The sequence below is a fragment of the Brachyistius frenatus genome, unplaced genomic scaffold (assembly GCF_029030835.1).
Source record: "Brachyistius frenatus isolate BFR_SWC_R1_liver_20210118 unplaced genomic scaffold, ASM2903083v1 Contig_3, whole genome shotgun sequence".
Taxonomy (NCBI): Eukaryota; Metazoa; Chordata; class Actinopteri; family Embiotocidae; genus Brachyistius; species Brachyistius frenatus.
This window is the reverse complement of record NW_027210602.1, coordinates 74,580-87,188: the sequence shown is the minus strand read 5'-3', so window position 1 is coordinate 87,188 and position 12,609 is coordinate 74,580. Positions and strand designations below refer to the sequence as shown.

Here is a 12,609-nt window from a genome sequence, read left to right as displayed (position 1 = left end):
AATTAAATAAAAACTCCCACAATCTTTGTATCTCACTCGCACACCCCGTCTCTTCGCTTGCTTCCCTCAGCTCGGACTACGAGGAGATCACCATCGACCCGGTGTGCGGCTGGCGGCCGGTGCCCGTCAAACCCGACCTCCACATAAAGGAGGAGCCCGACGGCCCGGTGCTGAAGCGCTGCCGCACCGTCAGTCCGAGTCACATGGTGCTGCCCAACGTGATGGAGATGATCGCCGCTCTGGGCCCGGCGTCGTCGCCCTACCACAGTCTGACAGCAGGGGGCAGGAACACCCCCGACTACAGCAGGCCAGGTGGGTGGAGGAGGAGGGATGAACAACGCTGTCTGAACGCGGCCTTTTTACGTCTTCGGTAGCAAAGAAAACACCAAACCCTCAATGTCGGAGGTTTAAATTAGGCATGGGTCATCATTTTTTAATTTCGGAGACATCAGACAGTCATACAAAATTCAAAGAGTTTATGTGACTGTCGTCTCGTCTTAGGAAATCCACTTTCCTTGTTTTTGCCAGCACCTGCTGTAATGCGATACCACCACCAGAAGGGGGCAGTAATGCACCTAAAAGCTGTTTGTCAAACAACAAAAGTTTCCTGAGTTATGTAGTTGTAATTAAAAAAAAAAAAAAAAGCATCACCTGCCAGAAATCAACTTGTTTTCATGCGTTCAACAGCTTCCTCAGAAACCGTAATTTAAAAATGATTTTTGCCCTCCTCTTTTGTTATGTAGCCAAGATGGCGACCGTTAAGTAAGAAACGTTTCCAGCGTTTCACACACGTTTTGAGTGCATCATCCAGGTACTTTTGTTACTGCACGTTTCCAAACTTTGACAGTGTCGGTGCACTCAAAATGAGAATCTTTGAATAACAGTCAAATCGGGTTTTTTTCTTTAAATTTCCATCCTTTATTTAAATAAGAATTCAATTCCCCCTTTAGGAGGTTCTAATCATGCTAATCTGGAACTCCTGATTCAGATTTGATTGGTTATTGGAAGCCTCCACTCTGTCCCCGCCCGGCCCGCTGCGCCACAACGCAAAACAAACGGACCCCTTCTTTTCTGCTCGCTGACGTCTGCTCTGTTCTGGTGTTTTTTTTCACAGGGAGTCAGGGATTCTCCGGCCAGACGGGATTCACCGACTTCCCCAACACTCCCGGGACCCCGACGCTCGGCGAGTACGCCTCCTCCGGAGCTCCGCCCCCCCTCCCCTACCAGTCTGACCAGGTTAGATCCCCACCCCCCCTCCTCCTGTTACATAAAACCCTCAGTGACGAGGATCGGGCCGTCTCCTCACCGTTCACATCACTCGGGACATTTTTGTGAACGGTTGAGTAGTCATGAATGACAGCCGGAGTATAAATACACCAGAGCCGGGAGGCACCGGGCTGCTTTCACATAGAGGCCCAGTGTTCACAGTGTGTGTTATGTAACCCAAACACCAGCTGATCACCATCAACACACACACACACACACACACACACACACACACACACACACACACACACACACACACACACACACACACACACACAGTCCTGCTGCCACAAATACTCATTAGTCAGTCCCACCATGCGATCGCAATAATGAATGCAGATTCAAGCAATCTCAGTAATATATGCAAAAATTCTCGCAGTTATTCTGCAAGATGTCGTCAACAGAAGCTCGGCTGAAATTATGAAGTCGACTTTTCGAAGGAAAACTTGCCTTATTCAGAAAAACAATTCTTCATTTACAATCGGCACGTCTCTGTAGAAAATATTAGAGCTAAAATATTTCTGTGATGTGTATTATGATTGTTATTAAAAGAAATTATTACATGTTTATTCCTCTATCCGGAATATTTAGCAATTTTTTTTTTATTTTTTTTTTAGGAATTCCCGCAACTTTATGGCAAAACAAATATTTACTCCTGTTTTTATTTGATTTAAAAACTGCAGTAAAGCGGCTGTTTAAATTTTAGAAAAACTCTAAATATTTTATTTGTAACATTTTAGCTGCCGAGAGTCGTGTTAGTATCCTAATGTTAACCATTACGGCTGCAGCTAACGACAGCATCATTTCCGCGGATCAATTTCGCCATCAGCTGATTAATAATCTAGTCTATGAAATGTAAAAAAAAATATGACAAAATTGCATTGGACAGTGTGACAGTCCAAACCCTGAAGATATTGTTGGCAAGTATGACAAGTGTCTGTAAAGCCTTAAAAAAAAGAAAAGAAAAAGGCCTTTAATGTTTATATTTTCCACTTAAATCATCTTTCAAAGGTCTGAAAAATGCTAAAGACAAAGGAGCTGAAATATGTGTGGCTTACTTTGCATTTTAAAATAGAATTATTATGAAAATGTTTGTAAGATTGTTTTTATTTTGAATAAATAAATCTGGAACATTTTGTTAAGGACATTGAAATTTATCATTTTAGTAGAGTATCTGATTTTTTTTTCTTTTTTGTGTTTTTTTTTTTTTTGGAGGTGAAATCTCATTAGAGTTGTCTTCATGAAGTCTTAAATGTAACATCCTGAAACCCGCAGACAGCCTGCGCAAAGAAACTCAGCAACACCATGAATTATTAATCAACCAATGGATTATTCAGCTGATTCCTACTTAGCATTTAGCTCAAAATAGCACGGCGGTGTTTAAATGCCGCGTCACGGATCCAATACCTCGGCTGAAAGGACTTAAGTCTGAATCATGCAGCACTGACTGTCGCTTCCTTCTGTCTTCTGTCGGCTCAGTGAAGAGCCTTTAACCTGAGCTGAAGTAGACAGCAGCGACCGAGGAGATATCTTCTCTCGCGCTCGGTCCTAAACCTCTGAACCACATTCCACCTGTCGCGCACAGCTGCTCGGGCTGTTTTGCAGAGAACCCGCGAAGTGTCCGTCACGCGCTTCTGCTGCTCGGGCCTCTTCAGGGAAACGCCACGCCGCCGCCGCCTCCCCGCAGAGAGTTATCTAGCGCTTGAGGTTGATGTGGAGCGAAGAAGTCCTGAAGCTCTTCCAAAAAAATTAACAAAAAAAAATAACAAAATAACCCGGATAAGATTACAAGATGTGTGCTTTGTCTTTCGAGATGGTAACAACGTCGGATTAAATCAAAAGTGCCACGAATGCCATTTTGTTGACCCGATCGGGGTTTAACGCTCGCGCGTGAGGTGCCGTGTCGCCGGGGAGGAGGGCGAAGGAGCGCTCGGTCATAAGACGAAACGCAGAGCAAGACAGAAGAGGCAAGACGCAAGTCAAAACGCAAGACGTAAGACGCGACGAGACGCAAGTCGAAGCGCGAGACGTAAAGGCACGACGAGACGCAAGTCAAGGCGTAAGACGCGACAAGACGCAAGTCAAAACGCGAGACGTAAGACGCGACGAGACGCAAGTCAAAACGCGAGACGTAAGACACGACGAGACGCAAGTCAAAACACGAGACGTAAGACACGACGAGACGCAAGTCAAGACGTAAGACACGACGAGACGCAAGTCAAAACTCAAGACGTAAGACACGACGAGACGCAAGTCAAAACTCAAGACGTAAGACACGACGAGACGCAAGTCAAAACGCAAGACGTAAGACACGACGAGACGCAAGTCAAAAAGCAAGACGTAAGACACGACGAGACGCAAGTCAAAAAGCAAGACGTAAGACACGACGAGACGCAAGTCAAAACGCAAGACGTAAAACACGACTAGACGCAAGTCAAGACGTAAGACATGACGAGACGCACGTCAAAACGCAAGACATAAGACACGAAAAGACACAAGTCAAAACAAAAGATACAAGGCAAGATGCGAGACGAGACAAGACGCAAGACAAAAGGCAAGATCCAAGACGCAAAATGCAAGACACAAGACAAAAGGCAAGACGGAAAACAGAAGATACAAGGCAAGACACGAGGCGAGACAAGACAAGACAAAAGGCAAGAGGCAAGACAAAAGAGACACAAGTCGAGACACAAGATACAAGACAAGACTCGAGACAAAAGGCAAGAAGCAAGACGAGACACAAGACGATACACGAGACAAAAGACAAGACGCAAGACAAAAGACAAGATGCAAAACAAAAGACAAGACGCAAGGCAAAAGACAAGATGCAAGACAAAAGACAAGGCGCAAGGCAAGATGAGTCAAGACAAAAGGCAAGAAGCAAGACAAAGGGCAAGACGAGACGAGACAAGACGATACACAAGACAAAAGGCAAGATGCAAGACAAAAGACAAGACGCAAGGCGAGACAAGACGCAAGGCGAGACGAGACACAAGACAAAAGGCAAGACGAGACAAGACAAAAGGCAAGATGCAAGACGCAAGGCGAGACGCAAGACGAGACACAAGACAAAAGGCAAGATGCAAGACAAGACAACGCAAAGGGCGAGACGCAAGACACAAGACAAGACAAAAGACGAGACAAAAGACAAAAGGCAAGATGCAAGACACAAAGCAAGACAAAGGGTAAGACGCAAGGCAAGACGCAAGGCAAGACGCAAGACACAAGGAAGACGTAAGATGCAAGGCACAAGACACAAGGCAAGACAAAGTAACTGTCCCACTTTCTCTTCACAATGTTTACAAATTTACGACAGAGAGTAATTTCAGAGTCTTCCTATTGGTCGAAGTCTAAGACCGCGTCGTAGGAGGTGTCAAACCAGGCAGGTGAAAACACAAAAATGCTGACACGCTCGACTTTTCGTCGTCGTTCTCCAATTGTGTGACACTACGAGGCCCATTTGTCGTCCCCGATGTTTATAATCAGGTCCGACGCCGATGTGTAGTCTGATTCCCGGAGTAAAATAAAAACCCTCTCCTCGTTTCTGTGTCCGGTTTTCTCTCTGCCGTCAGGTGGCTCACTCTGGACGAATCGAACACTCCCACAGCCTCCTGCAGCAGCACGCCTCGGGAGTTCACGCTAACCAGAGCCTCGGCGACGCCGGCAGCCCGCTGCCGCCGCGCAGCGCCGCCGCCGCAGCCCAGAATTCCCGGCTGCAGAGCGAAGGCTCCTTCGGTCTGGGAGGCCCGGGAGCACCCGGAGGAGAGGGAGCCGACCACGCGCTAGATGTGAGTGGGGAAAACTGTCGATCGCACGTTCAGTTAATACTTAATCACTCTTTTGAATTTCTTTCTTTTTTTTTTTTTTTCCTCCTTCTCCGTGTGTCCTCCAGCTTCTCCCTGAGCTGACCAACCCGGACGAGCTGCTGTCCTACCTGGGCCCCCCCGACCTCCCCAACAACAGCAGCGACGACCTTCTGTCCCTGTTCGAGAACAACTGATGCGACGTTGGCGCCCGGTCGTCTTTCGGTCCGGCTTCCGTTCGCCGACCGAAGACGGCACCGGTTCTGTCTGCACCCACCATCTGTGTGTGTGTGTGTGTGTGAGTGGGAGTGTGTGTGTGTGTGTGTACGTGTGGGAATGTGTGATGGTGTTTTTGTGTATCTATTGTCTTTCTGAAGTGTCCTGCTGTCCTTTTCCAAAATCCTGTCAGTGCAGCGTAGAAGGAACACTGACGGCGGTGAGTATGAAGAATAAAACAGGCACCGAGTCCGCAGACCAGCATTTTAAAACCAGAGCACAAATCACAGGCCGGACCGTTTGTACTTCAAGATTTTTTTTTTTTTTTATAAGCGGAGGATAATGGAAGTTAATGGACACATTAGTACAGCAGCCTCCAAACTCCTACATCGACAAGGACGCGCTCTTCCTTCGCTGTGACTGCTGCATGTTGTCAGCAGAGTCCGAGATTTTACCGAAACGTTTTAAAAAGTATTTTTCTTAAAGCAGCAGCAGCTCCATCATTCCAGACTTCTGCTGGGAATCCAGACCGTGTTTAAAAAAAAAAAAATACAAAAAAAATACAAAAAAAAAAAATTCCAGCGGAGATCCCAAAGTTTCCAAAGACGCCAAATACGTCCGGCTGAATGTTGGTGAAATTTATATAAAATGAGGCACAAGACATTTAAAAAAATAATAATAATTTGTTTAATGGCGAAAAAAAATTTTTTTTTTAAAAAACGCCACCGAGTGTTGGGTTTGAATTCTGAAAAGACAGCGGGTCTCGTGCGAGAAGGTTTTTGTCAGATTCTGTGAAGTTTTTTTTCTTTTCAAGTTGGCAAAAATCTTTTAAACACACAAACAGCGGCTCACGTTGAATAACGACCCCCCCCCCCCATTCAATGTGGACTTTAAAAAAAAAAAAATTTTAATAGTACTGTATCGTTTGGATTTTTTTTTTTTTTTTAAATAACCGTCACTGGAGCCTATCCCAGCTCACTTTGGGCCAAACACGCGAACTCTGCACGGAAAAGCCCTGAACCTTTTGGCTGGGAGGAGACAGTTTTTTTGTTTGTTAATATCATCGAGGAACTGCGGTTTCCTTCTCGGGAAAGAAACAAAATACGAACATACTCAGAACTGAAGTTACGTCCAGTAACTGCAATTTCTTTACTTAGTTTCCTATGTTGTTGGTTTTTTTTGTTGATATTTTTTTTTTGTCATTGTGGAAATTGCTGAAAGCGACAAATAACAATCTCTTCGTACAGCTGCTTCTCGCACGAGACCCTATTATCTGTCAGCGGGATAGATTCATTGTTGGTTTTGGTCATTTAATGGGAATTATTGACGATTAAAAAAAAAAAAAATACATCCAATTGAATATCGCGATGCTTTTCCTTGAATACGTGCTGAGGATGATGCGAGACGAAGCCGTAAAAGAAAAGAGAAGTCTTTCGGCCCCTGAAGGCACGGCCCACATGTACAGTAGACATTTTTAATACGCGAGCGCTGAGGTTCATTGAATTCCCCCCCGCCCCCTCCCCTCCCCGACACCCTTCAGCACTGTGAAATATACGAAACCCCCCCCCCCACACACACACACACACACACACACACCCGCCCGTCCCTCCTTCGTCGGCTCACCCTCCTCGGTGGGAGGGGTTTCGAGCATTCTGTAAATGAGCTGTGTGTCGTGGCATTTTCTGCCATTCGAAAGCTATTTGTATGTTTTTCAATGGTTTGACATGTATAACCCATCATGACGCGGGTTTGTGTACTGTATAATCAGCTGTTTTCATTAGAGAACGTGTGTGTATCAAACGAATTGTTAACCATGGTCATTTTAATGTTATTAGTTGGATAATGGATCATCGCTGGCACTGTATACATACTGTATGTTAGAAAACTATAAAGCAATTGTAAAAACTTCGAGGTCATACGTACATACGGTCAGCTGACGTCGAGTGATGCAGTTAAAGATGAAATTATTCTTAATACCACTTTTTAAAGGCTGACGTTTTTTTCTATGAAGGATTTGCGGTCCGACGAGGCGTCGACACGGCAACAGCACGTCATGCTCTTTGCCAATTTGAGCAACACAATAATGTTATATTTGGAAAATTATGGACTATTTAACTGCAAATTTGCTAAGAAAAAAAAAAAAAAAAGATGTTTTTTAATATGTAAACTATTCCACATATTTTGTAAAACATTGTAATTGACATTATTTTCTATTTATTTTTTAATCATAACCATCATTGTACCTACAGTTACTTTGTCCCCTTCCTGGAACTCTGAATCAGAATTAAAAATCACTTTATTTGACAAAATGAGTTTTGTTTTGGACATAGAAGCAATGAGTTGTGAAATGTTTTGATTTCTGTGGGCAACTGACATTTAATCTCGCCTGAACGTTCAATGTAGAAATGTCAAATTCCACTGAATTTACACCATGAAAATGATTTCACTTTTAAACCATCTGTTCGGGGCCACATTTAACGATTACTATCGTCGACGATGTCTTAAGCGAGGCTACTTTATTTTGTGACCCGGTCGAGGGGTCTGAAGGTTCGAATCCAAGCCAGCTACCGTAAGCAGCTCCAACAGTTAATTCTAACGAATGATTATTTCTATTTATTTTAACTGTAATAATCACTTTCATCTATTTCATCTATTGTTGGTTGCTTTTTTTTTTTTTATTATTATTTTTTTAAACTTACTTTATTCATCAGTATTAGCTCTTTTATCGGTTTATTATATTCAGCTAGCTTTTTATTCATTTCTGTTTCATGTTCATCTATAACCTAAAGTCAACTATTTCAACCAGCTGTATGATTATAGGAAACTAATTCTTTATTTATCCATCCTTTATTTGCTACTTTTAGCTAATTATTTTTTAGTTTTTTTTTTTAATTATTAAACTCTTGATCAATTATTTCTATTTCACATGTATATATTTTGCTTTGAGCTTAACTATTTCAACTAGTTAGCTGTGATTTGAGCTAACTTGCCTAAATATGATTGTTTTTAACTGATGTTTATTATTATGATCGGCTGCTATAACTATTTATTCATTACTTCAAGCTAATGACTTCAAATAATCGTTGAGCTTACAGTAATGAGAAGAAGAACACAAAAGATGGATTTATTTTCTAATTAAATCCCACGGTGTTTTTTGTTTGTTTGTTTGTTTGTTTGTTTTTTGTTTTAATTGATCATTAGCTTGATCTTCCCTCGTGCCTCCAGGAAACAAAGCTTCGGGAATCACTGATGTCACTGCTGCGGGGTTGCCGTGGAGACGCACCATCAGACCGGCGGCTCGTCAAAGTTAACCCCCACCCACCTCGATCCCTATTGGTCCGCCGCGGAGCCGCTCAGAAGCACCGGGGCTCGCGATTGGCTCGACAGCGGGCGTTACGTCACCGCTGGCGGGCTCGCTATATAAACGGACCCAAACAGACGAAGCGCAGCTGATGCGTCGTTAGGAATCAATTCAAGTGCAGTTTGCTACCAGCGCGAGCGCGTTTGTGAACATGGGAAACCCCAGAGTTTTCTTCGACATCACTATCGATGGCGCCAACGCCGGCAAGATTATAATGGAGGTAAGATAATATCCGCTTGTTATCACTCCGGTTTATTTCCTCTACATTCAGGTTAACGTTTAAAATCAGCCCTTCCGCGTCCGTTTGTGCGGTTTCTATCGAGCACGCAGCTCTGACATGTTGCAGTGCGTCAACTTCTCTCATGCAGCTTTTTTTTTTTTTTGGCTTCCATTTTGGCTCATTTCTAAATCTGTCCCTTTTTTTTCTTTCTTTTTTTAAAAATCTTAATATAGTTAATAGTAATTGCATATATGTAGATAGTGGTAAATAAATAGATAAAGGCGACCAGCTGCTCATGTTGTGAGCTGGAAACGCCCATCAGCAGCAGCAGCAGCAGCAGAGGAACCAGTTTTACTGTGTTGTAAATCACTTGAGGTTCAGCTTCACATTTCTGCTCAGATCAACTCCAGTCGAAATGATTTGTCAATTCATTGATAAGTGAGCAGAGAAAATTATTTTCATCCTTTTTTTTTTTTAGAGTCACATTTCAATAATAATATGTTTTCAGCTGTTCATTGTTTTTGTTTTTTAAATCAGCATTTGTGACACTAAACTTAATATGTTTTGATTTTGGGTTGGTGATAAAACAACACATTTTAAATCGATCTTATTGGATCGTATTTTTTTTTTTTTAATTTTTAAATGTCACGTTTTATTAATAGATTAGCTGAACAAGTGACCCTGATATTGATCAATACTGAAAGAAGTTGCAATCGTAAACAAAATCTGGCAGTTTTAAGGCTTTTGTGTTGTCAGTGCCGCCCTCCTCTGTGCAGCTTCCCTTTCACTAACTGAACTCTCTTGTTTTTCTTCTTTTTTTTTTTTTTTTGGCAGCTCCGGGCTGACGTGGTCCCGAAGACTGCAGGTAGGTGAGCTGAAGCGGAGCTGTTGGCTGCACGGGGCCTTCGGTTCTGTTGGGGTGGGAGTAGTATGCGCCCCCATTAATCCTCCGCAGTATTTATTCTAAATATGGGTCGAGGTTTATACAAAGCAGGGACGCAACACACCGATGGACAGAGTCTCCCAGTGTAAACACGTGATTCAAGGAGCTCTGAGGAGGAGAAAAACAAAGGAAAGGAGCTCGTCACCAGCTCTCAACCGCCACGATGCTCGTAACCTGCATCCCTGCCTGACTGCCTCTGTCCCACATAATCCATTGTTAGTTATATGACCTATTTACAATCACTGGCTGCGGGATCAATAGCCCATATGCCTCTTTTTTAGTGCGTGCAGTATTTTCCGCAGGCCATTTAGCCTGTCACATACTTGCTAAAGCCAGAGGTCAGAAGATGACCTGCGGCGCAGAGGCAGCGAGAGGTTCCCTGTGTAAAGCGTTAAATGTGCCTTTTTGTCTCGTCTGCAAGGAGAGAAGTTGGAAACTAAAACCTCAGCAGCGAGGGGCAGATTACTGAACGGAGCTACCGGGCATATGGCCAAGATGCAGAGAGACGAGACAGCAACCAGAAGGAGATGGAGAATTACTGCAGAGAGCTATAAGACAACCACGGGATGAAGAATTGCTGCAAAGAGGCACAAAACAACCAGAAGCAGACGCAGAATGATTCAAAAGAGACACAAACCGACTCCAAATAGATGCAGAATGATTCAAAAGAAAGTTCAAATGACCACAAAGAGACAAAGAACTAATACACAAGATGCAAAACGACCACAAAGACTCTTAAAAACGACCGTAATACGACAGAAAACTACCAGAGAGACATTTTAGGGACGACGAAGACATAAAAAAAAAAAACTAGAAGAGACAGAAAATGAAATTGCAAAACGGTCTGAAAGAGAATTGGAAATGACCATGAAGGCTTTTTCAGTCTGAGGGGTCCATTTACTCATAATAGATATACGGAGCAGTATGACGGATACAAGGGAGGCAGGAGGGAAACTTCTTTTTAGTCATTGCACGTATCTCTCCGGAAGTGACGCTGTCTTTTTATTTTATTTGACAGAAAATTTCCGCGCTCTGTGCACCGGGGAGAAAGGTTTCGGCTACAAAGGCTCCTCCTTCCACCGCGTCATCCCTAAGTTCATGTGCCAGGTACAGTGAAGGCAAGGAGTGTTTTCCTTGTTTACACCTCTCAGATTGATTTATGTATTTATGATTGCCACATGTATATTGAGGCTGTTGTTTTGGTGGGGCGTTTTTTAAAATGTATTTATTTGTCAGGGCGGAGACTTCACCAACCACAACGGAACCGGAGGCAAGTCCATCTACGGAGAGAAGTTTTCTGACGAGAACTTCCAGCTGAAGCACAAGGGGCTGGGGACGCTGTCGATGGCCAACGCCGGGCCCAACACCAACGGGTCGCAGTTCTTCATCTGCACCGCCAACACCGACTGGTGAGCTCGTCCCTAAACCCCCCACACACACACACACCTTGCCTCGAGGGGGGGTCCTCCCGTACTAATCGCCCGCTCCGCTCCGCAGGCTGAACGGGAAGCACGTGGTGTTTGGCTCCGTCGTGGAGGGCGTTGACGTCGTCAAGACGATGGACAAGCACGGCACGAAGAGCGGCACTCCCAAAGCCAAGGTCGTCATCGCCGACTGCGGAGAGCTGAAGTAGCGCTCCGTCGGTTCGGTTCGGCCCGCTCGCCGGTCAGATTGGATCCTTCGTCCCCCACGGTTCAGCTTGAAATGTGCGTATCGGTAATAAGCCACCCAGCGACGCCCCCTCCCTCGCCCGCCCCCCCTTCCTTAAAATGTTCGTCTGCCGTGTTTATCTGTTCCGTAACATTTTGTACCTTCTAATTTGTCTTTTCAGGACCACGTTTGTCAACAAAATCTGAGTAAAATGACGGTGTAAATAAAATAACTTGAAAGCCTGGCTCTGTGTATGTCAGTGCGAGTGTGTCGGTGTAAATTTAAAAAACAAATTAGGGCTCAGTAAATACGATTTATTTTTTTATTTTGTATTACAGTTCACACTATTGTACCACTAGAGGGAAATATAGGCCTTAATAGTATGCATTAAATCAGATAAAATACTGTTTTTCTTAACTTTTTCTTGTACTCTGGTTGCACTGGTGAGTTTATCATAAATTGAATCTAGAAAATGGAGATTACAGGAAAAATATTAACAATTAAGAGCAATATTAGATTTGTTTACTGACGTTTTCAGATGACTTTAAGGAGATTTTTGCATCTTTACACCGAGAAGATTAGACGCTAAACCATCAGCATATCTGATGATATTTTATCAGTGTTGTTTGTGTGATAATTTGGAAGATGATCCTTATTATGAAGCCTTATGTATGATTTTGTGTTGATCGCTTGGTGGTAAATTGATGAAAACCTGCCTCAGACATCACTGATAACGGTGAGTTAGCTAAAACATTTAGTGAATAAAATATGGACTACACTGACAAGTATGTCGAAATTTTTTAAAACAAAATCAGACCTTGGGCCTCATTTAGTGATTAAATTTAAAAAACATTAATGAAGTAAAAAAAAAAAAAAAAGTTTGCGTTACAATCGGATGACACAAAAAAGTTCAAAGAAAATAAAAACCATAAAAATACATCATCAGCTTTACAACTGGTAAACTTTAAATGCTGATGAAAGTCATGTTGTATACTGGAAAGGTCCGGAAAAGTCTAAATGGACTTCTGGGTGCTTTTCTGAAAGTCAAGAGCAAACTTTGAAATTGGAAATATCAGCTAATATGAAGACGAAATCCTTACAGACCTAAAAAGCAAAAAAAAAAAAACATTTATTATTTTATTACAGTTGA

General features: G+C 43.1%; 2 protein-coding genes across 4 annotated transcripts in view; both read left to right on the top strand.

Moving 5' to 3' along the window:
• The window catches only part of zmiz2 (zinc finger, MIZ-type containing 2), a 28,906-nt gene extending 22,682 nt beyond the window's left edge, over positions 1-6,224 (top strand). For both annotated transcript variants that reach the window (XM_069701155.1, XM_069701146.1), the window contains exons 18-21: positions 71-312; positions 1,115-1,236; positions 4,839-5,054; positions 5,159-6,224. In XM_069701155.1, the coding sequence (XP_069557256.1) occupies positions 71-312; positions 1,115-1,236; positions 4,839-5,054; positions 5,159-5,266 (688 nt within the window). In that variant the 3' untranslated portion in view covers positions 5,267-6,224. The remainder of the gene's footprint in view (positions 1-70; positions 313-1,114; positions 1,237-4,838; positions 5,055-5,158) is intronic.
• Positions 6,225-8,728: 2,504 nt separating this feature from the next.
• On the top strand, positions 8,729-11,703 carry ppiab (peptidylprolyl isomerase Ab (cyclophilin A)). Of its 2 annotated transcripts, XR_011310989.1 has the most exons (6): positions 8,729-8,866; positions 9,701-9,731; positions 10,828-10,916; positions 11,046-11,218; positions 11,307-11,515; positions 11,641-11,703. XR_011310989.1 is itself a non-coding variant. In XM_069700564.1 (5 exons), the coding sequence occupies exons 1-5, from the start codon at positions 8,798-8,800 to the stop codon at positions 11,440-11,442; spliced, it is 498 nt and encodes a 165-aa protein (XP_069556665.1). In that variant the 5' UTR covers positions 8,729-8,797; the 3' UTR covers positions 11,443-11,703. The 2 variants fall into 2 exon arrangements, 1 of the variants encoding a protein (XP_069556665.1); XM_069700564.1 differs by having other exon boundaries at positions 11,307-11,703.
• Positions 11,704-12,609: the final 906 nt, after the last annotated feature.